At 42.2% G+C, this 26,308-nt stretch overlaps 1 protein-coding gene across 2 annotated transcripts in view; it reads left to right on the forward strand.

The window, feature by feature from the left end:
- Positions 1-24,840, forward strand: part of ANO2 (anoctamin 2) — a 170,017-nt gene extending 145,177 nt beyond the window's left edge. For both annotated transcript variants that reach the window (XM_087934259.1, XM_026701966.2), the window contains 5 exons: positions 2,329-2,481; positions 3,419-3,471; positions 5,967-6,148; positions 20,589-20,694; positions 21,728-24,840. In XM_087934259.1, the coding sequence (XP_087790385.1) occupies positions 2,329-2,481; positions 3,419-3,471; positions 5,967-6,148; positions 20,589-20,694; positions 21,728-22,009 (776 nt within the window). In that variant the 3' untranslated portion in view covers positions 22,010-24,840. The remainder of the gene's footprint in view (positions 1-2,328; positions 2,482-3,418; positions 3,472-5,966; positions 6,149-20,588; positions 20,695-21,727) is intronic.
- Positions 24,841-26,308: the final 1,468 nt, after the last annotated feature.

Genomic DNA, 26,308 nt, shown 5'->3' on the forward strand with positions numbered 1-26,308 from the left:
ACAACTGGAGCATGTGCACACATGGTTGCTCGCTGCTCACACAAGTGAGGATACACATGCACACTCGCTCACCCGCCTACCACTTCTGTGGCCCAGTTCCAAACAGTTCATGTTCAGTACACATGGGTTGGGGGCATGGGGCGCGCGCATTGCCTTCTGGGTGCTGGCACACGTGTGCGAGTGTGCAAGCATGCTCACTTTTTTTGGCACAGAAGCCCAAAAAGGTTAGCCACCACTATCCTATGCCTTTCTTCAGCATTGCCTGATATCCATAAGAAGATAAAACTCACATTCCCAATTTTCATCTTGTTTATATTAAGACCATTTTTCATAGTTACAACCTTCGCAGCCTCCCCATGATCATGTGATTAAAATTCAGACACTCAGCAACTGGTTCATATTTACGACCGTTGCTGTATCCCAAGGTCATATGATCCCCTGTTGTGACCGCCTGATCAGCAAAGTCAATTGGAAACCCAGATGCACTTAACAATCAAGTTACTGATCCATCAACCATAGTGATTCACTTAACAACTGGAGCAAGAAATGTCATAAAATGGGACATGTCTCACTTAACAACAGACATCTTGGGTTCCATGGTGATCGTAAATCGAGAACTACTCATACCACAGAAATAGACCAGGAAACCTTTGGGGGAAAACAATCAATAAAACGCAATTAATTCTTTTTTCTCTTGGAGACAGTAAGATTGTCCTTCTGATAAACATCAGGCAAAGGCAGAATTAAATTCAGTATCTCTTAATCCAGCAGAATTAATTTTGAAGCTGTGGAAATGTTTTCCCCAAAGCAGGAAAAACCATCAAAACTTGCTCTACCCCCCGACGCCAACAAACTAAACGTCCTTAAAGAGACAAACCACATTCCACTCTAATCTTCATGACATTCTAGGATTTGAATGTTTTCTTTGGGGGGCAGCACGTGGAGACATGTTGTATACATTAATCAACCCCCCCCCCCAAAAAAAATTACATGGGAAATCGTTGCCGGTACTAGAATTTCAAAAGGTTTCTAGGCTGCAAAATACAGGAGAGCGTTTTCTCAAGCAATTAGAAGTGATAAAACAGCGATGTGATGAAACTAAAGGCCTTGGAGCTGATAAACATGGTGTTGAACTGCCACATCTGGTCTCTAGGTCAGAAGGAGAAAAATCTCAAGAAAATGTCAGATTCCTTCACAGCTGGTTAAACAACAAGCAACTGTGTATTATCGATGACCAAATCCAAAGCTCCTTAAATTTAATCTGTATTTTATTGTTTTATAATAATAATTATAATAATATCAAATCAGGTAATAGCAATAGTATTTAGACTTACATACCACTCCATAATGCTTTACAGCAGTGGTCACCAACTAGTGGGCCGGGGGCCACTGGTGGTCTACAAGAAAATTTTGGTGGTCTGCAGAGGAATGTCACCCCCAAAGCAACTCCAAAGCAATTAATCCAGGCTGCTCAGGAACACAAGGCTGCGCCGCCCACATGGCCTGAGGGAACACAAGGCTTGCATCATTAGCATTGCAAACAACATGTGGTAGTGAGGGGAGGGGGGAAAGAGTGGAGTGGGGAACTTGACCCACTCGCCCCACATGCCTTGCCTTGCCACCAGACTGCTTCTTTCCGCTTCTTTCTTCTTCTGCTTTTGGCTGCACGCAAGGAAAGCAGCAGAAGTCTTTCTTTCTCTCCCCCAAATTCCGCTAGAAATGGGTCTTTGGGACCTTGCAAGGCATCCTGCTCCAAGAGGGTGTGCTGGCATGACAAGTCTCACAAAGAGCCATTTCTGGCAAAGTTTGGAAGAGAGAAAGAAAGACTTCTGCAGCTTCTGCTGCTTTCCTTGCGTGAAGCCAAAAGTCTCTCTCTCCCCCTGAGAACAGAGCTGTAATCCCAAATAAAGAATGATGGATTGGTAGGAAAACAGGGTGGGGAATTTTCCTGCAGACTTTTTGGGGGATTTTCCCAGAGTCTCTGATCCATGGGATTTAAAATTATGAGTTTGGTGGTCCCTGATGTCCAAAAGGTTGGCGACCCCTGCTTTACAGCACTCTCTAAGTCAGGGGTGTCAAGCTCAAGGTCCATGGGCTTGATCCGACCCACAGGGTACTTGGATCTGGCTTGGAAACAGCAAAGGAGCAGCTTACAGTGCCTCTGCCAGCAAAAATGGAGCTCAGGAGGGACGCGGGCAGCCTACCCCTAGGTCCGAGTCAGAGAATACACCTTCTCTAGAAGGAGATACTTGCCACCTGAAATGTTTATAGTGGTCATTTATCCCTCCTTTCACATCCCTCTCCTCCTCCTCCTTTCTTGTCTTCTAGTCATACAGTTTGGCTTTGTGACTCTCTTTGTGGCCTCCTTTCCTCTGGCTCCAGTGTTTGCCTTGTTGAACAACGTCATTGAAGTTCGACTCGATGCCAAAAAGTTTGTGGCTGAACTAAGAAGGCCCGATACTGTGAGAGCAAAGGATATAGGTATGAGGGTTGTTTATTTTTTAAAATAATAAAGATTAAGAAAACCGTGTTAAGGGAAATATGATGTAGGCAGTCCTCAACTTATGATGGGCCACTTAACAACCGTTCTAAGTTACATCGAATTGGAGACATGAAGGAATGGCAGTAATTCAACCTGGTTGGGAGGATTCCAGGAACGCAGATAACGAAAGTTAACACAAGATAAAGTCACATATGCTCCCAGCAAATGCCACTCTCAGCTTGCATCTCTTTTAAACTCTCTTCCCAGGTGTGCCTAATGAAGGGAATCAGGGCCCTTTCCTCCCCCATAAGCCATGCAACCCATGTTGCTCTCTTCTCTGTTCCTCCCTGCATGCCCTAGGATGAAGAGGGCCTGGGTCTCCTTCTGAACTCCCTCTCCCTTGTTCTAACTCTCCCTTGCTCTGCCCAGCTGGACTTTGCTCTTCCCCAGTTTCCTCCACAGCCAATGGAGCCACACTCCCACTCCCTGTCAGCTGTTCAGTTTCCTCCTCGGATTCAGACTCCAACAAAGGCATGACACATTCTCCCTGTGGTCATGTGACTGCATTTTGGGCACTAGGCAACTAGTCCTCATTGATATCCATTTGCAGCTTGACTGTGGCCATGGGACTGTGATTTGCAACATTGTTGACACAAAGGAGGGGGGGGTTACTTCCAATTTCCAGCAAATGACGAGTCGTAACAAACGAGTTAATGATCAAGGCATTCATATAATACCTGCGATGTTCACTTAACGACTGCCATAAAAAAGGTTTTAAAATTGAGCACTGTCGCATGATGATCTACTTAATGACCATCTCCACTTATGACTTATTAGGTTTAATTATGGTTATAAGTTGAGGACTACCTGTGTTCAGAATTTGCTTAACAAGAACTTGACCAAGAGTTCTTAACAAAGTTTTATGCTTTCTTGCAGGAATTTGGTTCAATATTTTGAGTGGCATCGGAAAATTTTCAGTCATAATTAATGTAAGTATTGGCTTCAAGCTTACTGGTGCAACATAAGAAATATGACAGAGTCAGTCAAATGTAATTTTCTGTTCATTTTTCTTCTATAAAGTTGTGTGCCAGTATTCAAGTCTTTGTTGACAATTCAGCACATCATTTTTAAAAAGCTTTTCCTCATAAATCTAACCTGCGAAGATGGAGCCAAATTCTTAGGAAATTTCAATCTCCATTCTCCTCTCCCCTCTAACCCATGAAATATACAATGGGGGTTTTTATTCATAAATATAGTCGTCCATCTTTTCTTTTTTGATGGGCCAATGGACACCATATTGGTGATCTGCCAGTATGGAATGATGAAATTCTAACATATATTCGTTTCACTGTCAGAGGCATTACAAGGGGAGAGGGGAAGACGAGAAGAAAAAATAAAAGAGGAGAGGAGAGGAGAGGAGAGGAGAGAAGAGAAGAGAAGAGAAGAGAAGAGAAGAGAAGAGAAGAGAAGAGAAGAGAAGAGAAGAGAAGAGAAGAGAAAATATGGGAATGGAATAGGAATGGGATGGAATAGAATAGAATAGAATAGAATAGAATAGAATAGAATAGAATAGAATAGAATAGAATAGAATAGGAAATTGAATGAGAATAGAATAGAATAGAATAGATAGAATAGGAAATTGAATGAGAATAGAATAAAATAGAATGAGATAGAGTAGGAATAGAATTAGAATAGGAATAGAATAGAATAGAATAGAATAGAAAGAATAGAATAGAATAGAATAGAATTGAATAGAAAAAAAATAGAATAAGTGAATAGAATAGAATAGAAAGAAAAAATAGGAAATTGAATGAGAATAGAATAAAATTGAATGAGAATAGAATAAAATTGAATGAGAATAGAATGAATAGAATAGAATAGGAAATTGAATGAAAAGACAGAACAGAACAGAACAGAACAGAATAGATAGAATAGAATAGAATAGAATAGAATAGAATAGAATAGAATAGAATAGAATAGAATAGTTGGATTGGACCTTGGAGATCTTCTAGTCCAAGGCCAGCATGAAGATGTTAAAAAAAAACAGGATGTTACCTCAGCTGGGATCTTGCAGTCAAAACCCAGTATGGACAATGTATATAAAATGGACAATGCATGTAAAAACTGGAAGATTTTAAGACGAGATTGGACAACCATTTATCCAGAAGGGTATAGAGTCTCCAGCTTGAGGAGGGAGTTGGACTAGAAAACCTTCAAGATCCCTTCCAACTCCATTCTTCTCTTATTTCCGTTATAAAGACCATCAAGTCTTCCTTGATCACAGTATATTTTCTAGAAATTCGTTTAAAGTAATTTGAATATGAAAACAGTTGTTTTACAAATCCAATCACCAAAACAGTAATTCTGCATCAAACCGATCAAGTCCCTCTTCCTCTTTTAATTTCTCAACTGTCTGTTGAAAATACAAACATTCTGCTTTTTTTTTTAACTCAACTATCTAATACTTAAGGACTTTTGAGGCACAAGAGGTTTTCTATCTTCTAGCGATTCTGTACCTTTTTTCTTCTACTATATATTGAATTATCTTTCAAAAGTGACATTCCTGTTACATGAGCTAAATCAAATATTGTTTACATTCCATTCCTTACTTTTGTAGAATCACTCTACACCTCTAGAAATGATCCGAATACTTCCAAAGTGTAACATTTTGATAAGAAATACTGCATTGCTCTTAATTATCTAATAATTATTAAGTATTCAAAAGCAACTTCCTCGGCTGATCCTGCTTTTTTTTAGATTAATCACTGATGAACCCTCAAGTCACTGACATCTAGTGGCTGTCCAATTTTTTGCATTCCAGAATGGGTCCCCGATCCAACTAAACTCCTGTAAACAGCCAAAATCCTTGGTCATCCTGCAAATTCAGATGGATGGTGCATTTATGATGGATACCACTTTATAGGGCATTCTCTCCTTGACTATGTCTAGAACTTTTTTCTGACAATGTTGTGATAAACTAAAACTAAGGAGAAATTTCCTGTCAGTGGGAACAATTGGTCAAAGGAACAGCTTGCTTTCAGCAGTCGTGAGTGCTCCATCACTGAAAGCTTTTAAGAAGAGCCTGGATAGCCATTTGTCCAAAATGATATAGGGTCCCCTGCTTGAGCAGAGGTTGAACTAGAAGACCTCCAAAATCCCTTCCAACTATATTATTGTGTTATTCAAAAGAGGTGCCTCTATATTGTGTACCTGTTGGAATTGATTGTTGGGATGTATTTTTATGCAACAACTACAGTAGTATTTAGCCAGTAGATGGCAGTGTTTACAAGTTTGGATCTATGCTAAGTACTGGGTGCTCTTTTGTTTTAAGTAGTTTCCTGTTTCTTGATACAGTTATATAATTGAGCAGTAAAGCACATGGTGACTGTGCTCTTTGTTTGCTCTATGTGGTGCTTTAGATAAACAGAGTTTCTAACAGTACCCTTTGCAGATTCACGTGGAAAACGTTTTTGTTTTCTTCCAGGCCTTTGTCATTTCAGTCACTTCGGATTTTATTCCACGCCTTGTCTACCAATATGTGTACAGTCACAACGGAACCATGCACGGCTTCATCAATCACACCCTGTCGTATTTCAACGTCAGTGACTTTAAGGCTGGAACCCAGCCAGAAAACTCGCCATTTGAAAACGAGGTTTCATTCTGCAGGTAAAGCAGCTGCCTTTAATTTTTGTTGTGACTGTCAACCTCTGGGGAGATCAATCCAGCTGCAGATGTTCAGTCCTTCAAACAAGGGAGTCATTGTACTGCCAGTCAAAGAAGGCAGATTTAGGAACCAACATTCTTATGGTCTTGTTTTGATACAGGAAAGTCCTCAACTTACAACCACAATTGAGTGCAAACTTTCTTTTGCTAAACGTGAAGTTCTTCAGTGAGTTTTTGCCCCAATGCCCCACTTTCTTGCCACAGGTTGTTAAGTCAATCACAGCATTTAAGTTAGTAACACAGTAGTTAAGCGAACCGGGCTTCCCTATGGACTTTGCTTGTCAGAAGGTCGCAAAAGGGGACCACACGACCCCCTGGGGACACTGCAACCAGCATAAATATGAATCAAGCACCTGAAGTTTGATCATGGCAAGTCTGTAAGTTTGAAAAACAGTTATAAGTCACTTTTTTCAGTACCTTTATAATTTTGAATTATTAAGTATTCAAAAGCAACTTCCTCAGCTGAAAAGAATAGTTGCAAGTTGAGGACTACCTGTATTCCAGAGCAGTTCTTCACCAGACTGGATAAAGAAATGCTACATTTTATTATAGAGGGTGATTTAAAGAATCTCTTGCATTTTTCCTTTTTAAAAATAAATAAATAAATTGAGAGCCCAACATTTTTAGTGGACTATGGGGCTATATTTTTCCCTTCTGAGGCTTCCTACCTGGAACTCCTCATTTGCCTTTTAAATAGATATTGATTAGTTTTAAATTTCTAGAAACTCATATTTCCGACAACCTTACTTGGTCGGTCCACACTATGGCCACTGCAAAGAAGGCCCAACAGTGCCTGCACTTTCTGAGGTCGCTGAAAAAGAGTGGTCTGGGTGAGAAGTTGCTGGTTACTTTTTACCAGTCTACCATCAAGAGCATTTTGGCATACTGTGTAACAGTGTGGTGTGCTGGATGCTCTGCAGTGGATAAGAAGATGGTCCAAAAATTTATAAACACAGCACAGAAAATCATCGGTTGCTCTCTTCCTTCTCTGGAAGAGATTGCAAAGACCAGACTCCTCTCTAGAAGACTAAAAATCTCCACAGACCGTTCTCATCCTGGACATTCATATTTTGAACTGTTACCATCAGGGAGGCGTTATAGGTGTCTTAAAATGAGGACTAATAGATTAAGAAACAGTTTCTTTTCCAAGGCAGTAATTGTCTTGAATCAAACAGTGCATTTGTGATTTAGTCCTATTATTATTTTTATAATTATTTTAATTTTTTAAAAAAACTCTGTAGTGTGATTGTGATGTGGTGTTTGGGGTACTGTGCCGGAGTAGCTTTCAAATTTCATTGTATTCGTGGAATGCAATGACAATAAAGGTATTCTATTCTATTAAAATGTCTACCTTGAACATATCCTACCCCTTCCTCTAATGTCTCTAAGCTACGTGTGTCTTTGTGTGTCTGGAGGCAGCCATGCTCCCATGTGCAGACACGCTGTCAAGGCACGATATAGTGAACACCTGGCCATTTCATGCACAGTAGCTGGGGTGGAATTGTTTGATTTTTTAAAGAGCCAGAACATGTTAGGACAAATAGCTTTTTGCCCAAAGGGGGGAAAACCCACTCTTTGCCTTAACCCAAACAATGCAATTTAATTCAGAGTAAATGGGGGCAGGAGGGAAGACCAGTTGGAAAACAGCCTAAAGAATATACAATGGGGTTGTAATAAATGGAAAGGAAGGGTGCATTTCTAAAGTCAAAGAGAAAAGTTCCTCTATTTCAACCTTCAGCTTCCATGTGACTCCCTCAGCCTCTGGCCTGCCCAGCAACCAATTTTGGAGCAGTTCCTATCTCAACAGGAATTGGATCCAGCCTGCTGTTTATCTGCTGTTGCAAATTAAGTTTGCTTCCAAGTAGAAGCAAAATTATTTGTATTATTTTCTTCAACCAAACCATTTAATTTAGCCCTCTCTGCTAGCGCCATCAACTTTTGAAGCCGTTCATCCCCTGTGGGACTCAAAGCAGAGGTGGGTATTCAGCAGGTTCTGACCAGTTCTGGAGAACTGGTAGCAGAAATTTTGAGTGGTTTGGAATCCCACCTCTGACTGGCCCCGCCCCCATCTGTTCTCTGCCTCCCATTGAGTCCCAGCTGGTCCGCTGGGTCTTCTTTGGTTGCCCTGCACAGGAGAATGGAGCTGGAAAGCAGGTTAATGGGGTGGGGAGCGAATGGGGATGTTCCTTCCCCTGCCACGCCCACCAAGCCATGCCCACAGAACCGGCATTAAAACGTTTTTGAATCCAACCACTGACTCAAAGTGTCCTTCCATATATATTCTGTTTGTGCATACTCTTGTCGGTGTCAGCCTATACAGGTAGTCCTCGACTTACAATAGTTCATTTAGTGAGCATTCGAAGTTACAGCGGAATTCAAAAAAAGCGAGTTTGTTCCCACTTATAACTGTGGGGCATCCCCCATGTCACGTAATTTAAATTTGGATGCTTTTTTTTTTTTTAGGCAAATTTTATTAATTTTAAATACAAACAAACAAAACAAAACATCATTAGACATTAAAAACATAAAACCTCTTTCCATTATAAATCTTTACAAGGCAGGTAACACATTATTTTATATCACATTCTTCTAATTTATCCCCTTTCCATGTAGATACGTAAATTCCCTTTAACAAATTTCACATTATTTCTCTTTACTCTTATTCAGTCACATTTCTTTTCTAATTTATCTGCTATTCAATCATCACATTTATATTTTCCTCTGGCTTGTTTACAGTTATTCTCATCTGGCCTTCCTCCGAGATTTTATTAATTCTCAATTAAACACACACACATAAAGCACAAAAAACATAAAACTTCCTTTTAGAAAGTAACTTGGCCCCAGATTACCTCTTTTTGTATGGACTTCAATTAAATTCATGCTCTTCTTATATACCATTACCTATCTTCTTTACCCTTCTATATCTTCTATATAACTCCTCCCCACTTTTCCCTCTTCTTAATTCTATTTTATATATTTCATCTTCCTTTAAGACAATATTTTTATATCTTATGTCCATTTTTCCATTTACATCTATCTCATTCCCAATATAAAAAAAGGATAATTTCTCCTGAAATCACTATCAGAGTATGATGCCTTTCTATCATTCCCCTAAACTGAAGTTTGAAATAACACCTAAATCCCAATCTGATTCTGCTTAGTACATTCTACTATTTCAAAAACAAATACTACAATAATAAATCTATAATAATCAACACATTAGCCCATTAAACTCTATAATTAAACTAATATTTTAAACATTTCCTTTAATATTTTTTTAAAACTTAAAATCATTCATTATTAAACATTTTAACATTGTACCTTAATGTTTTGATCTTTTATTAAATCTTATAAAATTCTAATTTTCTATTTTTAATACAAATACAACTGCTACAATACTATCATGTGTACTATGCAGAATCCCCCATGTCACGTAATTTAAATTTGGATGCTTGACACCCGACTCATATTTATGACGGTCTCAGAATCCTTGGGGTCATGTCATTCCCTTTTGTGACCTGTCGACAAACCAGGACAACAAGGAAGCCAGATTCGCTGAACAACCGCGATATTAATTTAACAACTTTGGTGATTCACTTAACAAACATGGCAAGAAAAGTTGTAAAATGGGGCAAAATTTACAAATTTCTCACTTAAGACCATAAGTCTTGGGCTCCATGGTGGTCATAATTTGAGATTACCTGTATAGCCTCAAAGTTCTATTTTATTTTTCTTTTATAGTTCTTTATCCATTAAGCCTAAACGAAAAATCTCTGGTTTTAGCTTTCTATTCACTTTTGAGAAGTTTCTGTTTTAAGATGTGAATCCTACTCTACTATTTCTTTGCTTTGTCATGCATCATTGGTCAAAATTCCTTCTTTACATGTCCAAAATTCGTTTGAGGGAGACGTCTACATCACTCGGTGTGCAATGAATGAAAATCATTGCATGTTGAGTATTTATGATGAGCGTTGTTGTCAATTAAAAAGATACTCCTTCGGTCTTTTTAGCTGCCGGAAAAAGGGAATCGGGGGAAACAGTGCATTCCTTAAATGCCAAGATAATCACCCTGGCAGCCCAAAGTTGTCGGAGTGCAAGAATATTACTGGAGAGCATGATTGATGACTCTTGTGGATGGAAATGTCCCATTGGAGAATAAAAATCCGGGGCGGGGGGGAGACCAGGGTCAAAGGGGTAATGAATGATGTATTTTAGTATTGTCTGCATCCAACTAACACCAACATGGCCACTTCTAATAAATCAATTTTATTATTTCTGAGAGGTGCGGCTAGAGAGTTATGATTTGAATGGGGGTGGATTTGTTGGAGTCCTGACAGCTGTCAGCGGTGGTGGGATTCAAAAATTTTTACTACCAGTTCTGTGGGCATAGCTTGGTGGGCATGGCATGGCTTGGTGGGTGTGGCTTGGTGGGCGTGGTAGGGGAAGGATCCTGCAAAATCCCCATTCCCTCCCCACCCCACTAACCTGCTTTTCAGCTCCGTTCTCCTGTGCAGGGCAACCAGAGAAGACCCAGCTGATCAGCTGGGACTCGGGAGGCAGAGAATAGATGGGGGCGGAGCCAGGCAGGGGTTGTATTTGCCGGTTCTCCAAACTACCCAAAATTTCTGCTACCAGTTCTCCAGAACTGGTCAGAACTTGCTGAATACCACCTTTGGTTGTCACCTGCTTTGGCCCTGTCCATGGTTTGCACCAGCTCCATCCTGAGCCCCTGAGTAGTGACCCCCCCAGAGAAGAAAAGATGCTCTGGTCTCCTTCAAATGTGTTGTAGAAAGTGATCACCCACCCCTCTCCTAGAAGAATGAAATATTTTGAGAAATATTAAAAATGCAGAATATTATATTTTCCTGGATGAGAAATGGAGAAACGTGCTCTTGGAGACAGAAAGCAGTTTCTTCCTTTCTTAATGGCCCTCAGCAGATGCCAGCGCTTAAGAGATCAAGAGCTTATTGAGATCTAGGTAGCTCTATTCATTATTATTGAGATCTAGCTAGCTCTAAAATTCCGTGGAGCAAGGTCTAAACAAAGGATTAGACACTGGATTCGCCTCAGCCACAGTAGGAATTGCCCAACAAGCCCCTTCATTGCATCAGCAGTCCAAACTTCAACCAAACTGAGCTCAGACAAACTCCAAGGATTTGTACATGGCCCCATGGGAGTCTGACAACAGCCAATAGAATACATGTTTTTGTTTTAGTTTACTTTACTGTCATTGCACCTTATACAATGAAATTAAATACCACCTTCAGTGTACATTATGACTATGAATATAAACACACATCCTTCACATTCTATACATTGAATTGAAAACCCCTGATATTACATTGATATTGCACTATACAGTAGAATTCAATAGAGTTACTGCCCTGGGATAGAAGCTGTTTTTCAACCTATTTGTCCTTGTTTTTATTATCCTGTACCGTCTGCCAGATGGTAATAGTTCAAAAAAAAAAAGGGTGTCCAGGATGAGATGAATCTTTGAGAATCTTTTGAACTTCCTTAAGGCAGCGGGAGCTATAAAGCTCTTCCAAAAAGGGGAGAGGGCAACCCATGATCCTCTGGGCAATGACGTTCTTGCACAGGAACAGGAAGTTCAAGGGCAAGCACCAAGAGAAGGTATAAATATCCCCACTCTCAACTCCAGGTGGTCAGCTGCCCAGAACCCATACGGTTCTGCTTCATCATTTAACCATCTTTCCAATCAGCCTCCGTGTTTCCAGTGTCTTTCTCCCGGCTTGGAACCGAACCAGATGGATATTTTTCCCCCAACAATGATCTTTCCCTACTGAGCAAAACATGCCCATCTTTGAAAACAGGCTGGGGAAATGGCGAACCCCTTTTGTTCTTAAATTTGTGTGATCTCACCCAAACCAGGCCACCCCCAGCCCAGAGATTAAACCATCTTAATCACAAAGGTTCAAACCCTCCCGACGAGGACGCATTCTTGAAATAGGCTGGATTTTACACCCTCCCTTCTCCGTGCTCTGGTATTCGGTTCTAAATAAACATTGCAGCCAGGTCTCTGTCATGTGATTAGCCATTATGGGTTTTTTTTTCCCCCTCAAGGCAAACGTAAAGTAAATTTAGCTCAAAATAAGACTTCAAAGCCGTCTCTCCGTGTGCAAAGCCACTTGATCGGTGTGCAGGATGGGAAGATGGATATTTCCCCCTATTGTTGATCCCCGATGAAGCAGCTTGCCACATTTCACAAAATTCTACATCTAGTCTCCGATAGGCATGTTTCTCACAGTCTGACATTGTATTATTTAAGCCTGTGTGTAGTGTGCAGTATTTAAGTATGTGGTGTGTACCAAAGGGGCTTTTTTTCAGGAGGCAACTGGACTTTCTGGTTTTTCTTTGAAGATGTCTCGCTTCTCATCCAAGAAGCTTCTTTGGCTCTAAGCTTCTTGGATGAGAAGCAGAATGTCTTCGAAGAACAATCAGAGCTGAAAAAGCTTCTTGAACAAGAAGCGAAATGCCTTCAAAGAAAAATCAGAAAGTCCAGTGGCTTCTTGAAAAAGCACCTTTGGGACAACCATGACCTGGAGGACTGAGAACCTCCACAGAGGTGGTCTTCAGCAGGTTCTGACCAGTTCTGGAGAACCGGTAGCGGGAATTTTGAGTAGTTTGGAGAACCGGCAAATCCCACCTCTGACTGGAGATTTTACAGTATCCTTCCCCTGCCACGCCCACAGAACCGGTGGTAAAAAAAATTTGAATCCCACCACTGGTATGTAGTATTTAAGTATTGAAGCATTTCTTTTTTAAAAACATTTTTTTTGTACTTTTTCAAATTTAAAAACAAATACATATGCAATCTTCTCAGTGCTATAACATCGACATTTTCGTTTCAGTCAACATACATATTTACATTAATTTTTGTTTCTACTTTCTAACCAATTATACCACTTTTCCGAGACCGTATAGTATTCCATATCTTCTTTATCTTGCAGCTTCAATGTGAGTTTCACCATCTCTGCGCAATCCATTACTTTCTTTATTATCATACTTTTGGAGGGGGTACTATCTAGTTTCTAAATTTGTTCTTGCTGATTCTTGCCACCATCAATATTATTACACATTTGCTTCCTTTGTCAAATACTCTTCTAATTATTCCTAATAAAATCATTTCCGGTTTAAACTCAATTTGGAGACCAATAATTTCCTGCAACCAATTCCTTATTTTATTCCAATAATTTCTTCCTTTGGGGCATGACCACCACATATGGATTTATTGCCCCATCGTACGAACTTTCTTGCCACAATTGTGAAGTTTAATCCCCTCAGTTGTTAAGTTAGTAACACCATCATTAAACAAATCTGGTCATTTGTTCAGGGATTAATGACTACTTACACCATGAGAATTAAAACATTCAATAATATGTGAGCAACTAGGATTGAAAAGAGCATTGTATTCTGAATAAAAGCCAAAGAAACATTTTCAAAAAAAAATATACCAGAGCTCTGACACTGACCAGTTCTGGAGAACCGGTAGTGGAAATTTTGAGTAGTTCAGAGAACCGGCAAATACCACCTCTGACTGGCCCCGACCTCCTCTATTCTCTGCCTCCCATTGAGTCGCAGCTGATCCGGACTTTTGTTGCCCTGCACAGGAGAACGGAGCTGGAGAGCGGGTTAGTGGGGTGAGGAGGGAATGGGGATTTCGTGGTACCCTTCCCCTGGAGAGGGGAGGGAATGGAGATTTTACAGTATCTTTCCCCTGCCATGCCCACCAAGCCACACCCACCAAGCCACGTGTCAACTATAAAATGTGTATACAAAATGTAGAATGTTAACTTCAAATAAATCTTTTTTTAGTGTTGGGAGTGTGGCTCGAGGCTCATGATTTAATTGGAGTAACTGCCAGAATCCTGACACCACACCTGCAGAACCGGTAGTAAAAAATTTGAATCCCACCACTGAACTGCAGGCTTTGTGTATTGAATTTTTCAAGGGCTTCCAAAAGGGCTTTGAAAAAAACGAACTTTTCAAGGGCTTCTACAGTTGTTAAAGGAACAGGCAGGTCCACCATTTTGAATCACCCCAGGTGCCTAAGCGACATATTGAAAAATGGGCCCAATAGATCGTGACCTTCTCGTTTGGCGGATAAAGATGGCGACAGCTAAACCGTGACTTTCTATTCAGGGCTGAAATCTTCAGAGGCTGAAAATCCAAGAGATACAGAGCCAATCCCTTTTTTTTAAACATCTGCAGCCTCCCTGGGAGATCTCCTGATGAATTGCTGTTCCAGTGAAAGGAACATATTTGTCCCCTGGTGTTGATGCACCAGGATGGCTGCTATGGTCCAGTGGAACATTATGATGTTATCTAGGAATGTAACAATAGTCTCAGCTTTCCTTGTCTTTATTGTTGTTGTTTTGTTTTTCAACCATTCTGGAAACTTTCCTTCTCTTTATGTAGAACTGAACTCTCTGCCATCAGGGACATTTCAATCTCCCTCCATCTCATGGCCCGTGAGGGTTTGTTTTTTTAAAGGCTGTCACGAAACCTTGTAAGGGAAATTTTTTATTGTATTAAGCAGATGGCATTGCACAGCGTTCTCAGTACCGCTGGTCTTCATTTACCTCTGCTCATATTTATGTAATATTTTCCACTTTCTTCCTTGCCAGTGCAATCAAAGACTCATACTCTTTCTCTGGGTTACATCTGCGCCACCTGTTCACATCCGCATACCTAAGTTCTGCAAAGCCACAATAATATACACTGTGTCCTCTTTCCGCTATTGTCTTTAGGCAATGAACAAGAAAATTTCTTTCAAGCATTCGCTATTGTGTTTCCCAGGGGGTAGAATCCCAAAAGTTGTGGTTTTGGTGGCAGTCACATCAGTCAGGAAATGTCAACCTTTAAAAAAAAAAACGTGTTTCACCATCCAGATGTGTCTCTTGGCAAACATCATCTTTTCGTGTGGTGCATAATCTGTTAGCGTCTACCTTTTTTCTATATCCTTGAATATGTTGGAGCTCTTTCTGTGGTCTAAAAGTTCAGAGAACAAACCATTTTTTAAACCATGCAGAACCTCTCCATTGGTCTCAAAATCTTTGCGTTATGTAAAAAGCCAAGGCTACGTCTTCCAGCTTCTCCATAGCGTGCAAACATCTAGTGAAGATAAGATAGCCTTTATTGTCTTTTTTTTTTTTTACTGTAAGCACTGGCATTGGATAAGAAACTCCAAGAAAATCACAGCATTCCATTTTTATCGACTTGCCACAGAGTTGAGATTAGGATGACACGATTATGCGTTTTCCAGCAACTGTTCTGACCTTGGTTAACAGACCCTGGCTGGCGTCTGTTATCTCAATTATGTCTCTTTCCAAGATTCACCTCTGACTCTTCTGCTATCTTCAGGAGAGGTGATTCTTCTGCTAACTTGAAATTTTAGACCTAGACAACCTAGAACTACAAGGCCTTCGGTTCAATCTAAGTATAGTACATAAAATTATATATTGCAATGTCCTACCTGTCAATGAATACTTCAGCTTCAACCATAGCGACACAAGAGCACACAATAGATACAAAATCAAGGTAAACTGCAGCAAACTTGATTGCAAGAAATACGACTTCAGCAACAGAGTGGTCAATGTCTGGAATACTCTACCTGACTCTGTGATTTTTTTCCCCAAACCCCAAAAACTTTAACCTTAGACTGTCTACTATTGACCTCACCCCCTTCCTAAGAGGTCTGTAGGGGGCGTGCATAAGCGCACCAACGTGCCTACCATACCTGTCCTATTGTTTCTTTCTTTTCCTTATATGTATCCATTTCATGTATTCATAACCATGTTTATACTTGTACCTGTTATCTAATAATCGCTTGAGAAAATAAACAAACAAACAAACAAACAAACAAATAAATAAATAAATAAATAAATAATGTCTGCCCTCTACACAACCCCCAATATAGCTCCACTCAGTCCTTATGTCCAGTCTCTTCTTAAAAACCTCTAGTGATGAAGCACCCACGACTTCTAAAGGAAATCCATTCCACTGGTTAATTGTTAATTGTTAATACCACATTTATTTATATAACACTAATAAAACAAATAGAGATTGGACTGCCATTTGTCAGAAATGGTGTAAGGTCTCCCGCTTGGGCGGTGGGTTGGACTAGATGACCTATGAGGTCCCTTCCAACTCTGATTATCGGTCTCTGAAATATAATCAAACGATACTTTCAAGGATATATATTTTAATGTATGGTTTTTATTATATTAGTTTTATTAGTGTTATATAAACAAATGTGGTATTAATAATAATTAATAATTTACCCGTGGAACGGATTTCCTTTGGAAGTTGTGAGTGCTTCATCACTGGAGTTTTTAAGAAGAGACTGGGCTGCCACTTGTCTGAAATGGTATAGGTTCTCCTGCTTGAGCAGGAGGCTGGACTAGAAGACCTCCAAAGTCCCTTCCAGCTCTATTCTGATGGAATTAATGCCACAGCAACCCGAATAGAAATGTAACGAACTTTAACGGATAGTTAGGATTGCAGAAAAAAAGAAGATTTACCAGTTGTGGTTTGTAACTTGTGATTAATGATTGTAACTGTGATTTATGACCTACAACCTATTTACTTGCAGTGTTGTATGTACACTGAGAGTTTATGCACCAGAGACAAATTCCTTGTGTGTCCAATCCCACCTGGCCAATAAAGAATTCTATTCTACAGGTAGTCTTTGACTTACAATAGTACACTTAATAACCGTTGAAAGTTATAACGGCACTGAGAAAAGTTACTTATGACCATTGTTCACACTTACGACCATTGCAGCATCCCCCATGGTCAAAGAGATTTACGCTTGGATGCTTGACAACTGGCTCACATTTATGACGGTTGCCATGTCCCGGTGGGAGGGGACACGTGATCCCCTTTTGCATCCACATGATGAGCAACCTCAAGGGAGAAACCAGATTAACTTAAGAGCCGTGTTACTACTTAAAGAACTGCAGTGATTCGCTTAACAAATGCGGCAAGGAAAATCACATAAAGTCAGCCAAAATGGGCCCAAAGAGCTGAAGAAACTTCTTGGAGGAGAAGCGAAACGTCTTCAAAAGAAAAACCAGAAAGTTCAGTTGCCCCTTGAAAAAAGCACCTCTGGGACAACTGAGGACCCAGACAAACCTCCAAGTGGCGTCAAGGATTCTCTAAAAAGGATGCGAATGACCAGCTGTCCGCAAGGAGTATCAGTCCTTCCATTCCCTATCATCCAGTCAGAGCTGAAGAAGCTTCTTGGGTGAGAAGCAAAACGTCTTCAAAACAAAAAAACAAGAAAGCCCAGTTGCCTCTTGAAGAAGCACATTTGGGACAGCTGTGGCCTGGATGATTGAGAATCTCCATAGACCCAGGGGCCTGCAACCTTAAACACTCAAAAAGCCATTTGGACCCATTTCCCACAGAAAAGAAAACACCAGGAGCCACAAAACCTGGGTGGGCATGGCCAACTCTACGCCACGCCCACCCAGTCACATGACATCCACCACCACCACGCCTACCCAGGTTTTATGGCTCCCGATGTTTTCTGTGGGAAATGGGTCTCTCTCTCTCTTTCTCTCTCTCTCAATCTCCCTCTCCCTCTCTCGCTCCCTCTCCCTCTCTCTCTCCCCCTCCCTCTCATTTCTGTTTTTTTTGTGTTTTACCTTCTCAGGCCAGGCGAGGAGTGACTGGGAGGAGAGGGTGAGGGTCGGGGCCAGCCAGTAATGGGATCATCCAACAGGGAGCCACAGCAGAGGGCCCAAAGAGCCACATGAGGCTCCAGAGCCGCAGATTGCTGATACCCGCCATAGACCTTGGGCCAAAATTCACTTAATTAATTTCTCACTTAGCAACATAAATTTTGGGCTTAAAAATTTGAGGACTGCCTGTATACCGACCATGGAACTGACTTTGTACTGCATTTATATGCAACTGCAGTGCTGTCTCCCCAAACCCACCCACACCAGAGGTGGTATTCAGCAGGTTCTGACCAGTTCTGGAGAACCGGTAGCGGAAATTTAGTGTAGTTTGGAGAACTGGCAAATACCACCTCTGCTTGGCCCCTTCCCCCATCTATCCTCTGCCTCCCATTGAGTCTCAGCAAAATGGCTGGGTTTTCTTTGGTTGCCCTTCACAGGAGAACAGAGCTGGAAAGCAGGTTAGTGGGGTTGGGGGGAGAATGAGGATTTTGCAGGATCCTTCTCCTGCCATGCCCACCAAGCCACGCACACAGAACCAGTAGTCAAAAAAAAAATTGAATCCCACCACTGACCCACACCCCAAGTTAAACAGCAGTGGGAGTGATTGTGGATAATCAATCACAGGGCGTGAAAGCAGGGGACTACAGCTGCCTACCACCCTTCCTTTACCCTAGAACTTAACTTATCTCAAGATAAAAGACCCTCTCATTCATATCTTGAGATAATGGGGTTTTTTTATCTGGGCAGGTCCAGGATTAGCCTAAAGCGCTTCGGTTGGTTTATCTCTTGTACATAACCTTGCCTTTTTTTTAAGGGGCACCACAAAGAATGCTAAGCACCCTGTCTCGAGAGCCACACAATATAGTCTTTGTAATCCTTGCAGTGGGGTTTCTGGAGCGCTGTTGCACAGGCTAACCAACCTAGGTTTCCTTCTATTCTAAATTTGCCTTTTTAAAAAAATATATGTATTGCTAACGATTGGCCTGAAGCTTCAAGAAAGGCCTCTTTTTAAGAAAACCAGGACTGGCAAGAAAGCGTTTGATAGAGATAGTCCTCGACTTACAACGGTTCATTTAGTGACCGTTCAAAGTTACAACGGCACTGCAAAAAAGCGACTTACAGCCGTTTTTCAGCAGCATCCCTGTAGTAACATGATTTATGTTTGGATGCTTGAACAAAGATTAATAGTTATGACGGTTGCAGCAGAGGTGGGATTCAAATAAAATTACTCCCGGTTCTTTGAACGTGGCATGTTGGCCATGGCTTGGTGGGCCTGGCAGGGGAAGGATACTGTAAAATCTCCATTCCCTCCCCACCCCACTAACCTGCTTTCCAGTTCCATTCTCCTGTGCAGGGCAACACAAGAAGACCCAGCCAATCAGCTGAGACTCAAAGGGAGGCAGAGAAGAGATGGGGGCGGGACCGGTCAGAGGTGGGATTTGCCGGTTCTTCGAGTTAGTCACAATTTCCGCTACCGGTTCTCCAGAACTGGCCAGAACCTGCTGAATCCCACCTCTGGGTTTCAGTGTCCCTGCGATCATGTGAACCTCTTGGGAGACCCTCTGATGAGCAAAATCCATGGGGAAGCCAGATTCACTTAACAACTGAGTTACTAGCTGACAACTGCAGTGATTCACTTAACAAACGTGGTGAGAACAGTAATAAAATGAGGCAAAACTCACTTAATAAGTTTCTCACTTAGCAACATAAATTTTAGGCTCATTTAAAATCAAGGATTACCTGTAGCTTGTAGATGACAGTTTTTATTTTCACTTGTTTTCAAGCTCCATGAACAAAAGCAAATATTGAGGCCCAAAGACAGGAAGCGCTGAGAATCTATGTTATCTATACACATTCTGACATGTTTTTCTTTGCAAATGTTTCTTTGGCTTTTATTCAGAACTAGCTCGATACCCGTACTTCGCTACAAAACTATGTGGTCGGGCTTAAATTTTGGAGAGGAAAATAAAGAGGAAAAAATTCTGCCTCTGCCTACCACCATCCATCGATATTCAACTAGCTAGTGTCCTGTCAGTGAGTGAGGAAAGTTGAGGGCTGTTTGGAAACTGAAACAGCATTTGCGGTGTGGGCAAGAAGGAGACAGTAAGGAGTTTGGGCATGGCTTAGCTCAACTGTTCTGTACTAAAGCTGCTTGGTGCTGTGAAACTGAAAATGACACTGAAACTCCTCTCCTCTGCTTGTGTTTCGCATTTGGAACAGATTTCTTTTCAGGTGGGGAGGGGGAGTAGAACTCCTTAGCATCAGAGCGTAATAATAATAATAATAATAATAATAATAATAATAATAATAATAATAATAATAATAATAATATAGGAAATACTAATGCTCTGATGGTTATTTTGAAAAAACCCTTTCCTAATGAGCACCGAGAAGCCAAGAGGAACATACGTGCCAAATTTCAAGTTTGTAGGCTTTACGGTTCTGGAGATTTTGTGATGATGCATGAGGGGTATTTCGCATAAATATATATAGAGATACAATGCTCTTTTCAATCCTAGTTGCTCCCATATTATTGGGCGTCTTAATTTTTATGGTGTAATTAGACATTGATCCCTGAATATTAAACAAACTGGAAAATTGACACTTTTTTGAAGTAAAGAAGAATGGATATTTCTCTTAAAATTATTGTTTAATGTGCCGGTTCTGTATTTCAGGTTTAAGGACTACAGAGAACCACCATGGGCCGAAAGCCCATATGAATTCTCCAAGCAGTATTGGTCTGTTTTGTCTGCCCGTCTGGCATTTGTCATTATCTTTCAGGTAAACTTTTTCATTTTCGTGTTACTTTTCCCTTGAGTAAAAAACATATATTTGGGACTTCCTGTGCAATGAGCCTGAGCCAATAGGATAACAGAATTATAGAATACTGTATTATAACCACTGCACCACCAGGAAGGAGAATGAGAAAGGGAAGAAGGAAGGAAGGAAGGAAGGAAGGAAGGAAGGAAGGAAGGAAGCAAGGAAGAAGGAAGGAAGGAAGGAAGGAAGGAAGGAAGGAAGGAAGGAAAAGCAATAGCCCTTAGACTTGTATACCGCTTCACAGTGCTTTACCGCCCTCTCTAAGCGGTTTAAAGAGTCAGTCTATTGTGTCCCCCGCAACAATCTGGGTCCTCATTTTATCCACCTCGGAAGGATGGAAGGCTGAGTCAACCTTGAGCCGGTCAGGATCGAACTGATGGCAATGGGCAGAGTTAATCTGCAATGCTGCATTGTAACCACTGAGCCATTAGGGCAGGAGGCGAGGGGAGGAGGGAGGGAGGGAGGGAAGGAAGGAAGGAAGGAAGGAAGGAAGGAAGGAAGGAAGGAAGGAAGGAAGGAAGGAAGGAAGGGGAAAAGCAATAGCCCTTAGACTTACATACCGCTTCACAGTGCTTTACAGCCCTAAGTGGTTTACAGAGTCAGCATATTGTCCCCCCAACAATCTGGGTCCTCATTTTACCAATGTCGGAAGGACAGAAGGCTGAGTCAATCTTGAGCCTGGTGAGATTCAAACTGCCAAATTACAGGCAGCCAGCAGTCAGCAGAAGTGGCCCGCAGTACTGCACTCTAACTCCTGTGTCACCACAGCTGTGACTCAATGCCATTCAGTTAGTAAACTTTTAGTGATCTGCTTGGTCTCCATAGCTGGTGGCCTGCAGTCTCCTCCCAATTGTGATCCATTTCTGCTCTCTCCTCCCCCTCCTTCCCCTCCTCCTCATCCTTCTTCTCCTGATCCTTCTCTTTTTCCTCCCCCTCCCCCCTCCTTCTTCTCCTCCTCCTCCTCTTCCTCCTTCTCCTTCTTCTTCCTTGGCAGAATCTGGTCATGTTCCTCAGCGTGCTGGTGGACTGGCTGATCCCAGACATCCCCAAGGACATCAGTGAGCAGATCAAGAAGGAGAAGAGCGTGCTGGTGGATTTCTTTTTGAAGGAAGAGCACGAGAAACTGAAGCTGATAGAAAACTTTATCACCCGGGACAAACAAAGGAGCAGGAGTGAGAGGAAGAGGAAAAGGAGTCGGGCGGCCAGTTTCTCCCAGTTCTACCGAAGTCGCCGGGGGAGCTTCACGTCTCTTAGTTCAAGACACAGCGATGTGTGATCGATCCGTATTTGAACCACCCAGGGCCTGCCCGCATACGCACTGGGTTCCTCCAAGGAACGATGAGAGCTGTAGTAACACCAAGGGAGTTCAGGGGGTCTTTTAGCAGAAGATCCTCATTGCTCACCCGAGGAAGCGGTGATAACCGTGCTTGCTATAAGGCCCTTAGTAGAGCCTATGCCCGAAGAGAACGAACCATACTTAGGAACGAAATCTTATAACCGTCCACCTGTCACACGATCTCACCTTGGGGGTTGAGAGGAAGAGACCCAAGAGAGATCTAGAACAGCAAACGTGGGTTTCAGGACCCTCTCTTAGGTTACAGACACCCATGATTTTAACCGGTTTAAGTCCCCACTGCGCCCAACCGTAAAGACAGTTTGGATGGGGATGCCGACGCCGGTGGGTCTCTCATTTCTGTGGTTCTAAATTACTGTAGGTTCCTCAACGTGAAAACGCTTTATACACACACACACACACACACACACACACATATATATTCCTAAATGTGAAATTCATTCAGCTGAAGCTGTAAATAGACCTGGAGCCAACTCTCCAAGCTTGGCTGCCGTTGGCAAGATTTTCGTTTTGAAATTCACTTCTCTCTCTCTCTCTCTCTCTCTCTCTCTCTCTCTCTCTCTCCTCTCTCCTCCCTCCCTCCCTCCCTCCTCCCTCCCTCCCTCCCTCCCTCTCTCTCTCCCTCCTCCCTCTCTCTCTCTCTCTCTCTCTCTCTCTCTCTCTCTCTCTGATGGAACGTTGTCCCACCTACCCACAAGCCTGAGCGTGGTTGCTCACCTAGATTAAAAGAGGCACAGTTGCCAAAAAGGGGTGAAAGATTATTTGGTTTTTTTTCCAAATCCTGCCTTGGGTGGCTTCATGGCCTTCTAAAATGTCATGTCGGAGGGAGAGATAATTCTAGATTCTTCAGTGACTGACTAGGAATGGCCTTTGCTATTAGATGACCACCAACTGGCCCCATCAGAACACATTAAGGATCCAGTAAGGGAACTTGAGAGAATAGAATAGAAATAAGAAGAGTTGGGTAGGGTAGGGTAGGGTAGAGTGGAATGGAATGAAATGGAATGCAATGGAATAGAAAATATGGAATGGAGTAGAGTAGAGTAGAGTAGAGTAGAGTAGAGTAGAGTAGAGTAGAAAATATGGAATGGAATAGAATAGAATAGAATAGAATAGAATAGAATAGAATAGAATAGAATAGAATAGAATAGAATCTGGAAGGGACCTTGGAGGTCTTCTAGTCCAGCCCCCTGCTCAAAGCAGGAGAAGCTATACTATTTCAGATAAGTGACTGTCCAGTTTCTTCTTAAAAGCCTCCAAGTGATGGAGCACCCATCAGATTTCTGAAGGCAAGCTGCTCCAACTGGTTGAGTGTCAGTGTTTTCCATCACCCACCCTTAGAAGTTTAAAAAAAGATTTTTCTTTTTATCTTGGGACTGACTTATGGTCCCTATTTTCTTTACTGGAAAAGGTGGGGGTGAATGTACCTTTTAGATCTCCTCCCCCCACCCACACACACACTGCAATCCCCCGACGGTTGGCTTCAATCTATTTTACAAAGGGACCTAGTTTTGACCTTTTTTTTTTTTTTTGCACAAAACCATAAACTTGTTTTGACATTTCCTCCCAGACTCAGGCTTACTTATAGGTTCGACTTTTGCTCTAAATGTCATTAGGTCACAACTTATATAACCGACTGGAACGCTAAGGGCACCATAAAAACAAGCTGTAAATGTATGTCATTCAGAACTCCTGGCAGTGTAGTTTCTCTTAAATTGGCCACAATCCCTCCATTTCCATTGTTCTATATTTTCTAAAAGGATCATCTTGGGTCAAAAATAAAATAAAATAAAAAATACAAATAAAGACGCTTTAGCCATTTATTCACACTTTCCTGCGTTAGATTACAGAGTACAGATTAACAGAGTTGGAAGGGATCTTGTAGGTCATCTAGTCCAATCGCCCCCCCCCGCCGCCCAAGCAGGAGACCCCACACTACTTCTAATAAATGGCCGCCCAATCTCTTCTTGAAAGCCTCCACTGATGAAGGTTGCAAATAACACTGCAAAATTCTGACAAGTTAGGATTAGTTACCAACCAGCCTACCCTGGAGTTAATTATCAGAGACAATCTCTTCAGAGTGGGTAGCAGGCCCGCACTAACTAATAAAGATGAGACTCTACCCGGGGGTGGGATTCAAAAATTTTAGCAATGGATTCTCTGCCCGGTTGCTGGGTGGGCGTGGCCATGGTGGGCGTGGCCTAGTTGGCCTCCTGCACCATGGCGGGGAGGGCATTTTTGCTCTCCCTGGGCTCTGGAGGCTTTTCTGGAGCCTCCGGGAAGGTGAAAAAGGGCTCCCTGGGCTCTGGAGGTTCTCTGGAAGCTGGAAACGGGCCCATTTCCAGCCTTCCTCACCTTCCAGGAGGCCTGTTTTTTGTCCTCCCCGAGCCTTCATGCGCGCCCTGCACTTACCTGGATCCAAAACGGGCCATGTGGGGACTTCTGGGAGGGGAGGGGCAGGGTAGGCGGGGCCAGCCAGGAGTGGGATTTGGGGGTTCTCCGAACTGCACAGACTCTTAGCTAGGAGCTCTCCCAAACCCCCAGCAGCCCACCTCTGTCTATACCTCTCCCTAGTACAGAATATAATGTTAGCCAGCATCTCTCGTACATAGGTGGTTTCACACTCAGAATTATGTAACCTTGACTTAGAGAATTCTGAATTTCCTCAACCTTTCGTTGGGGGCCCAGGGTTCTGCATAGATGGAGAGCATCTTCTGAGTGTGACGATGAAATAAAACTGGTTTTTAATTGAGCCTTTGGTCTCTCTACTACGACGCTATGCTATGTTCATGGACACTGCTTCTCAGCGATAGATGCAACTATTCTTCCGTTTACAGAGGTGTTTCACTCTATCGGAGCATGTGGCATCGTGTCATTCCTTACAAGGCGGAATACACAGAAATGGAGACTGAGCTTATAGGAAATAGGGGATTAATTTTTATGCACAGACATGCACAAAAACAGAGTCCAGTCTCTTTTGCTATTCACACAGCTTCTTGCGTTGTAGAAGCAATCCTCTCTTCTTGAAAGCCTCAAGTGATGGCGCTCCCACAACTTCCGAAGACAACTTCTGTTCCATGGGTTGATTGTTCTCACTGTCAGAAAGTTTCTCCTTATTTCCAGGTTGAATCTCTCCTTCTTCAGTTTCCATCTTTTATTCCTTGTCTGGCCTTCGGGTGCTTTGGAAAATAGCTTGACCCCTCCCTCCTCTCTGTGGCAGCCCCTCAAATATTGGAAGACTGCTCTCCTGTGTCCCCTGGTCCTTCTCTTCACTAGACTAGCCAGGCCCAGTTCACTGGTGGGATTCAAATATTTTTGCTACTGGTTCAGTGGGTGTGGCTTGGTGGGCGTGCTTTGTGCAAGTGCACACGCTTTGTGTACATGCGAGTGCCAAACGTGCACTTGGCGCAGAGGCATTGGCGCAGGCACAGAGGCATTCTAACTCACCTTCTGTAAGCCTGCATGATCCTGGTCACTTCAGCGGCTGCCGCACGACACAATTCTGTGCCGTGCAAAGCAGCTGTGCTTCAAATTCAGCGGATAAAGGTGAGTATGGGACCCCGGGCAAGCGGGTGGGCCTAACAGCTGACTGGTGGAGAGAAACGGTTGGGTCTCCGCTGCTCATTGCTGCTACTGGCTCGCTGGAACCAGGTCAAACTGGTAGTATACCACCACTAGCCCAGTTCCTATAACCGTTCTTCATATGTTTTAGTCTCCAGTCCCTTCATCATCCTGATTGCTCTTCTCTGTATCCTTTAATTCAGAGTTTTGCAGTGTTAATTCAGCACCAGAAAAATAAACACAGATGGCTGGTGCTTCATTTAACATCTTTATAAACATAATAAGTAGATTTCTCCAACATGAAGCAAACTCAAACAGCAGCAAACATGTTACAAGCTCAGAGCTTCAGCAGCAACTTCGGCAGCTCAGAAACAGGCATCAGTTTCACTTTAGTTCAGCAGGCAAGCAAGACACACAGCAGAGGAGAGAAGCAGTTTTATTTTCAATAGACAAACTCAGAGCGCAACACAGCTGCAGAGCTTAATATAGAGCCACCCCTAGGCTACTTCTAGTTTCAGTTTCTAAACTGTCCTCATTGGCTGATTGAGTTGCTATGCCTATTCGTTGGCTGACCTTGTTACCATGCTCATGAATATACTCTGACACCTTTCTAGAGTCAACTGCATTGATTCACTTAGCAGCTGTGGCAAGGAGGGTTGC

Source organism: Pseudonaja textilis, chromosome 5, assembly GCF_049901715.1.
Source record: "Pseudonaja textilis isolate UNSWEBS1 chromosome 5, rPseTex1.2, whole genome shotgun sequence".
Classification (NCBI taxonomy): domain Eukaryota; kingdom Metazoa; phylum Chordata; class Lepidosauria; order Squamata; family Elapidae; genus Pseudonaja; species Pseudonaja textilis.